Here is a 9,341-nt window from a genome sequence, read left to right as displayed (position 1 = left end):
CCTCTCCGGACGCGAGAGCACGGCAAACGGCAGATGGGGACAAACCGAATGAAGTCAGCGAAGGTACCAGGCACAACGATCAGCAGAGGGATAAAGAATCTGAGACAGAGAACAGAAATAAAGCAAGTTCCTCAACTTGCAAACCTGTTGCCACTAATCGACCAAAGGTGTACTTCCCAAGTGAAAGAATCAACGCCCGAATACAGTATATGCGGGATCATGCTTTGATCGGCAAGTTTATAGGGATTTGGCCTACAGAACGAGCTCTGAGGGCTTGGATCAGCACTGTTTGGCATCCAAAAGGGGACATATCTCTGCATTTAGGAGCAAAGGGCTTCTTCACTGCTGTTTTCAACTGTCTAGAAGATCGAACAAGAATCCTGGAAGGAGGGCCATATTTTTTTAATTCGGCAGGCCTATTTCTCAAAGGCTGGGTGGAAAGATTCAACCCAGACAAGGAGGATTTGAGCTTCGCGCCAGTATGGATAAGGCTTTACTCTTTGCCTATGGAATACTGGGAGGAAACTTCACTGAAGGAGATCGGCAACGCTATTGGCGAATTTGTAAGGGTAGCAGAGGAAACAAGACTTCGCAAGCAGATCTCATACGCCCGGATATGTGTTTACATGGATCTCAAACAACCATTGCCAGATACGGTAAGCTTCTTTCACGAAGACTCTGAATGGGTTCAAGTTATAGACTATGAACAGGTTCCCTTTCGATGTAGGAAATGCCATGAAATAGGACACCTGTATAGAGACTGCCCACTAAATAAGCCACCCTCTATGCCGGACAAATCCAGCAATCATTCTCCTGATGGATTCACAAAGGTTGTCAATCGAAGAAGAGGAAACAAAAAGCCCACCAACACTCCCAAGGCAAACCCTAGCAACAAGGCAACATCTAGCAACAGATACGAAGTTCTGAACAAAACAGATGAGAAAGGTTCGGACGAGGAACAGGAGAAAGACGAAGCAATCCAGCAACAACAACCGGGGGAAACATCAATGCAAGGAGGGAAAAAGATCATCCATCAAGAGCACCTGAAAGAACCTCATAATAACATGTCAAAGTCAACTGAAAAAATGGATATGGAGTACACTCAACTAAGCGGAAAAGCTTCGACAGAAACAGAGGATATTCTTCAATCGCCCCATGTGATGGATGAGGACCTGGAGACCCTGGATATTGGGGAGCTGGATATCCTAGGTCTGGAACAAGCATGTCTTACAAAGAACTTCGAAAAAATCCCGGAACAACAGGTGGACAATCTAGTAGCAGTATTAAGCAAGGCACAGAAAAAGCATTCTCTAGGGGTACAGATTGGTAGTCCATGGGACGGCAAATTCATAACCAAGGACAGCAAAAAAAGGGGACGGAAAACCACCCTAGAAAGAACAATCAAGATAGGAGAGATTCTGGTGGAGTCAGGGCGATATGCCAAATTGACTAAGTACTTCAATGTACACCCCAACCTTTCTCAATGAAGTTAATCTCTTGGAATATTAGAGGGCTTAACGGCCCCAGGAAAGGAAGAATCCTAAAAAACATGTTAAAGCAAGAAAAACCCAGTATTCTCTTTCTACAAGAGACGAAGTGTAACTCCACAGTTCTGGAAAAAATAGCTGCGAAGGCCTGGCCAGGAGGGCTCGTCACAGCAGTAGACGCACACGGCGCTTCCGGAGGCTTAGCCATTCTCTGGGATGCCCGGACAATCCACCTCAGCAACATTCAAGCTAATAAGAACTTCATCCAAGCCACATTCCACCTCTCAGGTACGAATGCTCGTGGACTGCTAACTAATGTGTATTTCCCACAGGAAACAGCTCAAAAAAACCAACTTCTGAACACATTGTCGGAACTCAATAGAGACAGACCTCTTCCTCTATGGATCTCTGGAGGAGATTATAATTTGATAGCCAGTATGGACGAAAAAAGAGGAGGCAGAAGAAACTCAAATAATGATGACGGTCTTCTAAAGAACTTCATAAACAGCAACTGGCTAATGGACGTCCCAACTAACAACGGAATCTTCACCTGGACAAATAAGAGAGCAGGAGCGCAACAAATAGCATCGCGCCTTGATCGGTTCCTCATCTCAGATAACGCAACTCATGTAGGTGGAGAATTTACAGCTTCCATTATCCCATGCTCTGGATCAGATCATTGGCCCATAGAACTCCAATGGAACAGGCCTGGTCAAAATCTCAAACGCCCCTTTCGTTTTGAGGAATTTTGGCTTTCTCATCCAGATTTTGAAAAAATGGTCAGATCATGCTGGACAAATTTCAATACAAAGGAGGGTACAAGAATGGCCAGGTTCCAACAAAAACTTAAAAATCTCAAAAAGGCCATCAAAGATTGGAACCACAAGACATTTGGTAACATCTTTGCAGATCAGGCCCAACTCCATACTGAAATGAAGAAAATACAACAAGCAATTATCACTGGCGGGCGAACAGAGGAACTCTCCAAACAGGAACAAGATATAGAATCAAAAATAGTAGAAAGAGCTAAGCAAGAGGAAATTCTATGGAGGCAGAAGTCCCAAATAAGATGGCTCAAAGAAGGGGAAAAAAATACAAAATTCTTTCACAAAACCACAGTCCAAAGAAGAATGATGAATCAAATTACTCATGTTACTAATGAGCAAGGAGAGAAGATTGAAACACATGAGGGCATAGAAAAGGAATTCACCAACCATTTCACAAAAGCATACCAAGAGCCCGAAATCAATCGAATGCCAGCTATCAACCGACTCACTAGGAACATACCCAAGGTCATTACGGAGGAGCACAACAGGCTACTGATTCAAACTACCACTATGCAGGAAGTTGAAGAGGCAGTTAAGCAGATGAAAGAAGGAAAAGCGCCCAGACCGGACGGTTTCACAGCAAACTTCTTCCACAAATTCTGGGACCTGATAAATAACGAAGTATGGCAGGTGGTCGAGGAGTCCAGAGAGCTCAGGTGGATGTATCCAGGACTAAATGCTACTTTCATTGCTCTAGTCCCTAAGGGAGAAGATTCCAACAAACCGGACAAATACAGGCCCATTGCACTCTGTAACATGATATACAAAATTATTTCAAAGGTCATTGCTAACAGGCTCAAACCGCTTCTTCCCCTCATCATCTCGCCTGAGCAATCTGGCTATGTTGAAGGACGCCAAATTATAGATGGAATTATTCTCACTCATGAGCTAATTCACTCTCTAAAAGTCACAAAAAAACCAGGTATGCTACTTAAACTAGATCTCTCCAAGGCTTTTGACAGCTTAAGTTGGGTATACATTCACAAAATTCTAACAGCTTTTGGTTTTTCTCCCGCCTGGATTAGATGGATCTACAGTTTAATATCCTCTGCTTTCTTCTCAGTTCTAATTAATGGCATTCCCTCAGCCACTTTCCGCCCATCTAGAGGCATAAGGCAGGGAGATCCCTTATCCCCCTTCCTTTTCGTAATCATGGCGGAGGGCTTGGGTAGAAGCATCACTGCAGCCAAGACCAATAGAAAGCTCAAAGGACTATCTTTTCACAACTCCTCGGTCCATACCCACCAGCAATTTATAGATGACAACATGCTTTTTGCCCATCCCTCGGTCCAAGAAGCACGCTTCATAAAAACCCTTCTTTCCACCTTCTCTGATGCTTCTGGCGCCCTCATCAATCAAGTCAAATCCCAAATTTATTTCTTCAACACCCCTGTCACCACTCAAAGAGCAATTGAGCGCATTCTGGGTTTCACCTCCGCCTCCTTGCCATCCAAGTATCTAGGGGCCCCGCTCACAAGCTCCGCTCTCAAGCATTCCTCCTGGAAGCATCTCTTAGAAAAATTAGAAGATCGTCTGTTCCTTTGGACTAATCGATCTCTGAACATGGCAGGCAGAATAGTCCTAATAAAAGCAGTACTCCAGTCTATGCCTTTGTATCTCTTCTCCATATTAGCGGCCCCTAAATGGGTCCTAAAAGAAATCAAGAATCTACAACGAAGATTTCTATGGGGAGGCTCAGGACAGAATCGTAAGTGGGCCCTTCTAAAGTGGGAGAAAGTATGTTTACCCAAATATGCAGGAGGCATAGGTCTGAGAGATCCCGAGCACAGCAACAAAGCAATGGGGGCCAAAATCTGGTGGCGATGGTTGGCGATTCCTAAAACACCATGGGCCTCCCTCTGGACCGCCAAGTATGCCAGCAACCATCCATTGGAGGAAAGACTACGCATGACTGAGACAAACTCAGGATCTGCAATCTGGAATGCAGCCATACAAAATAGATCTCTCATTCAAGAACACTGCTTCTGGGAAATCAAAGATGGAAGTATAGCACGTTTTTGGGACGATTCGTGGCAGCAGATGCCAAAAATCAATGACATTCTTCAGGGTCTTCCAGACAACGCGAGAGGAATACACCATCAAGCCAAAGTTAATCAATGCTGGACCTCCGAAGCTCCTCAAGAATACAGGAAGTGGAAAGACATACATCTGCTCCTCCCGAATGGCTCAGAACAGACACATCTACTCCTCGAAACAGAGCTTCAAAAAAGGCAGATAAGAGTCTCGGATGAACCGGACATCTTAAGATGGGGACACGGAGAAAAAGGAGTTTTCACTACCAAGGAGGCTTATAACATAACCATACAGGGGCAAATACACAAAGACAGAGTATGGGGAAATGTCTGGCATAAATCTACCTGGCCAAAGGTATCCACATTTCTTTGGCTTCTCTGTCATAACAGAGTTTTAACTTGGGACAAGCTCAGAAAGAGGAATTTCTCAGGCCCATCCATGTGCTACATGTGCCGACAGGAGGAAGAAACAGCTATACATCTAATGCAGAACTGTGCAATGGGAAAGAAATTATGGGAAAAGATAGCATTCCGCTGTCAAAAAGAAAGAAGAGTGCAAGATGACCTCAGAGGAACCATCGACAAAGGAAGTCAAGCCCCCTTTCAAAGTCCCGTTCTCAATGAGTTATGGACACTCATCCCCGGTTTCCTGATGTGGAATTTGTGGAAAGAGCGCAATCGAAGAATATTCAAAGATCAAACGCTGACGCTGGAAAAACTGTGGAATCTTGTCCATCAAAACATTAAGGAAACTCTCTCACTCAAGGAATGGCACCCTGACGACCTTCCGACTCTACCTCAAGAAAAAGCCATATGGGACAACTGGCAAATGAGTATAAACCATTATTCAACTAAAGATAGAACTCCTAACAAGCACAGACAGGAAGCAAGTTCATGGAATCCTCCTCCGGCAGGCATGATTCAACTCAACTTCGACGGAGCCTCTAAAGGAAACCCCGGACAAGCAGGCTATGGAGGCGTGTTCAGGGATCACAATGGTCATCCTCTAAGCATCTTCATGGGCTCGATAGGCTGGGATACTAACAATTCTGCGGAATTGGAAGGTCTATGGCGAGGGCTCAAAATAGCACACAGGAAAAATTTCTTCCCCCTCATTGTAGAAGGGGACTCGCAGATAATAATCAGAATGGTCACAAAGCTTCAACCACTGGATATCAATGCACCAAGCTATAGCCTTCAAGCATATCAGACGGGAAGGAAACAAGCTAGCCGATCTACTAGCCAACCTGGGAGTGGAAGCAAAAGATAACCACTTCGAAGGCGCTGTAGACAACCTCCCTTCCAGAGAACAATTAGACACACTGAGGGCAATCATCTCTCAAGAAATCTCACAGATTCAAACCTCGCACCAGGATGAGGGTGTCTTTACTAGCTCTTAACGATGGCATGCGCCATGACACCTGGAGGCAGGATGGAGCGTCGGCGCATGTACAAGGAAGCCTGTACAGCGCTCAAACAGTTAATGAATAGCATTAATGTTCTTGGTCTGCGACAAGGAAGGCGGGACGCGGCATTGAAGCCGAGCATGGCTGCTCAGGCTCTGATGCGAAAGGGGAGGAAAGCCCAAGGCCGTTCCCCCGTGCTGCGATTGCAGGTGACGCTTTATATTATTTGGGAAATGTTAGTTATGTTACAGACGCATTCCATTGTTGCTTCCAGTGCACGGAGAGAGGGCTCTCTGTCTGCAAATTCTCCAGAGCTTATTGAGTGTTTAGCAGCATTACAGTTACAAACCATGCCGCGCAGTCGAGGGGTTCCTAGACGTGGAGGAAGATCTGGTACCCGCGTGGTTCTGGAAGACCTATACCCAATTGAGCCAATTGCTGCAGAGCCACCTTCGTCTCCCAATTCGGAGCAAGAATGTCTTCTGCCTCAGGGCACCTACCAGACCTTCAGATTCAGATTTCCAAGCCGTCTTGTTAGACCTGAAGTGGTAGTCACTTTCACCGTCTTCATCTCAGAAGAAGAGCCTGGCCAGTCAAATTCTAGTTCCCCTGCTGCTGAAATCGTCCAAGGCAGCGATATCCTCCTGGGTGATATGGAAGGCGTTGTGTATCGAACTCGGCGTCATGCGGTTGCTCCATTTCAACCTGCTCCGGCCCAGCAAGCTCTTCAAGAGGTCCTGATGCCGTTTAACTCCAACAGGGAAATGGCAGTCTGCAGCTCCTGTGCTCCGATACAGGGCAACCCTGGCTACGCCGCCTCTGTGCAAGAAATCCTGCCGCCACCCAATACAAACATGGAGGTGGAGGTCTTCAGTGCAAGTGCTCAGCCAAAACAAGGAGAGCCGATTCAGAACGAGGACGAGATGGTGATTTGGCTCGACTCGCCAAGCCCAGACAAAGGAAAGGAGGAGGCTTCGTCCGACCAACCAGTCTAGTCCTCGGGTGCTCTGTTTTGTTTTTTCTTTCTGTCATGGTTATGCAAATTGTGTTGTGTCTGTGGGTCCTTTTTTGTGTCCAACTCAGTCCTAGGGCTCGGTTAGGCCAATGCTGCAAGTCTCAGGATTCAACAGTTTGTTATTTTTGTTTAATGGTTCATGATGTAAACTGGCACTGTCATGCCAGTAGATATGAAGTTTTTGTCAGCTTAAGTCCAGACTTTTTGACGTCCAGAAACTATAATGGACTGGGTTTTATGAATCGGTTAAAGCTTCTTCAGCTTGAGGACTGGCTTCGGTCTCCTCGCTGGATGTAAACCTCTGTACATATCTTTTTTCTTTAATATAGCAGTAGTCTTTACATAGAAAAAAATATATATATATAATATGTGTATATAATTTTTTTGGCGAATCTCTCACCAGATTATATTATCTTGTATAGTGGTGGAGAATCTTTCACTCAATTATAAATTCTTGTAAGATCTTGGCAAATCTTTTACTGAATAATAAAACATTGTGAAGTCTCGGTGAATGTTTTGTTAAAGTATGAAACCATATATGATAATAAGAAAACATATTTATTAATTTGTAATATACTAACATACATGTTTGGAAAAAGAAACATAATTTTCTCTTCCTACAAACAATGTTCCAAGTTTGAGTGGCCGTCTTTGTCAAGGTTCTTACAATACACTCTTTCATATCCTTCTATTAGTTTTGATAATATTCCACAACAAAGTTCTTGTAGGTGTTGATATTGACAACGAGTTCTGTCAAGGTAGGAGAGATTAATCTTTTCTCTACAACTTTTGTCAAGCTACCACTTTTTTCAAGTTATCAAATTTCTTTCTTATTCCATAGACTCCAACTGCGAGATAAAAAAAAAAAAAAAAAAAACACATCAAGTTTGTTTACCCCAACACGCCAACAAGTAGCAAGCCCAAATTATATTATGTAAGAAAGTATTAGGTATCCCAAGGGCTTGAAGGTGATCTAATTGAAAGAACTGACCATTGTGAGAATCCTTCCAATGAATATATGAATATATAAATGTAGATTTATTATTATTTTAATTGGAAATCTTCAATTAAATAATAAAATTTAATTACGTCTCTCCCAATCTAAATTGCTTATTAGCATAATTCACTACCCTCATAGGTCTCGCATTTTTTAACAGTGTTGTAACATGTAGATTAATTTCCTTTTAGGTGAAAAATCTCCACCTTTTAGGAAAATATGGTGCAGTGGCTCCAACCCCTACAGATCATTAGGACAAACTAAGAATAACGCAGAAGATGACAGGTTGTACAAACCAACTTATTTTTCAAACAACTAATCCAACATCAATACCTAAACTTTTTCATGAAGATATCATATTGAGAATGTTTGAAAAATGGTGAGAAATCTTCTGCGAGGGTGATGCGGAAAGAGTGATAAGGTTTCATTGTTTTGAATTTTTTTGTTAAATCAGAAAAAGTTAGAAACCAATATTAATGGAGATATTGGTATTTTTTACTAAATTTTGTGAAGTGACTAAATGTAGCTTTAACCATTCACCTTAAGATGTTTTTACAATATAATTTCCTAAGTCTATTTAATATCTTCATTATTATAAAAACCAACCTATATCCATCTTAACTCCACATCTACCACTTTTAGGGGGATGAAATCTATTTATCCTTCTAAGCACTTGGTAGACCCAGAATTAAGATGGATCTAAAATGATAGAATTTCCCCTTTAAATAGTTTATGCTCACATGAATACCATGGTATTACCATGGGTCAATACCATGGGTTAGCATAAACCTGGAGCTTAAAAATTACTATTAGTAATTTATAAAAATTAATAAAATTAATAATTTATTTTTATTTTATTTTTTGTTTTAACCAAGTTAAAATTTTTAACATACATTAAATTACAACATCCATTTTACTCTTGATCCATGCTAGTTTGCATATCACGATATTTTATACCTGTTGGGGCTTAGTAGATCTAGAGTAAAGATGGATCTATGCTGGTTTAATTCCCCCATTTAAATAGGCTACATTCCAGGTGAATACCATGGGTCAATACCATGTGCCATTTTTATTTTTATTAATACTAATATTAGGGTTAATAATGTTTTTTTGCATTGTATTAATAATAATCTAGCCCATCATATTTGGCCCATAGTATTTTGCCCATAGGTTTCACCTAAATATAAATATAAAAAAATGTTTTATTTGTTTACCATACCTCTCGTTTATTTATATTTTTATTAATTTACGATACCTCTTTTACAAATATGGTATTTGGCCCATAGGATTCACTTAAATAAAACCTCTTTTTTAAGCCGTGTTAGTAAATATAAGGTGACTTATGGAGTAAATATAAAAAAATGTTTTATTTGTTTACCATACCTCTTGTTTATTTATATTTTTATTAATTTACCATACCTCTTTTACAAATATGGTATTTGGCCCATAGGATTCACTTAAATAAAACCTCTTTTTTAAGCCTTCATAAATAGAAAGAGGGTTATGGACTAAATATAAAAAGAGGTTTTATTTATTTACCATACCTCCACTTTATTTTTATTTTTATTTGTTTACA

General features: G+C 41.5%; 1 protein-coding gene across 1 annotated transcript; it reads left to right on the top strand.

Moving 5' to 3' along the window:
* The first annotated feature begins 1,549 nt into the window (after positions 1-1,549).
* On the top strand, positions 1,550-5,617 carry LOC149164352 (uncharacterized). Its single transcript, XM_089429446.1, has 2 exons — positions 1,550-2,503; positions 2,831-5,617. The coding sequence occupies exons 1-2, from the start codon at positions 1,550-1,552 to the stop codon at positions 5,615-5,617; spliced, it is 3,741 nt and encodes a 1,246-aa protein (XP_089285572.1).
* Positions 5,618-9,341: the final 3,724 nt, after the last annotated feature.

The sequence above is a fragment of the Pinus tabuliformis genome, chromosome 5_1 (genome assembly GCF_031772625.1).
Source record: "Pinus tabuliformis cultivar Carrire ecotype Pingquan chromosome 5_1, CPIR1, whole genome shotgun sequence".
In the NCBI taxonomy this organism is placed as follows: domain Eukaryota; kingdom Viridiplantae; phylum Streptophyta; class Pinopsida; order Pinales; family Pinaceae; genus Pinus; species Pinus tabuliformis.
Note: the sequence above shows the minus strand (reverse complement) of the source record. Positions and strands in the feature narration are given on the sequence as shown.

Excerpts from the sequence above, each read along its gene's own strand:
- LOC149164352 (XM_089429446.1), top strand. The coding sequence starts at position 1,550 with ATGTTAAAGCAAGAAAAACCCAGTATTCTCTTTCTACAAGAGACGAAG. Across the intron at positions 2,504-2,830 it reads AAGATATAGAATCAAAAATA|GAAGTTGAAGAGGCAGTTAA; the intron begins GTAGAAAGAGCT and ends ACCACTATGCAG.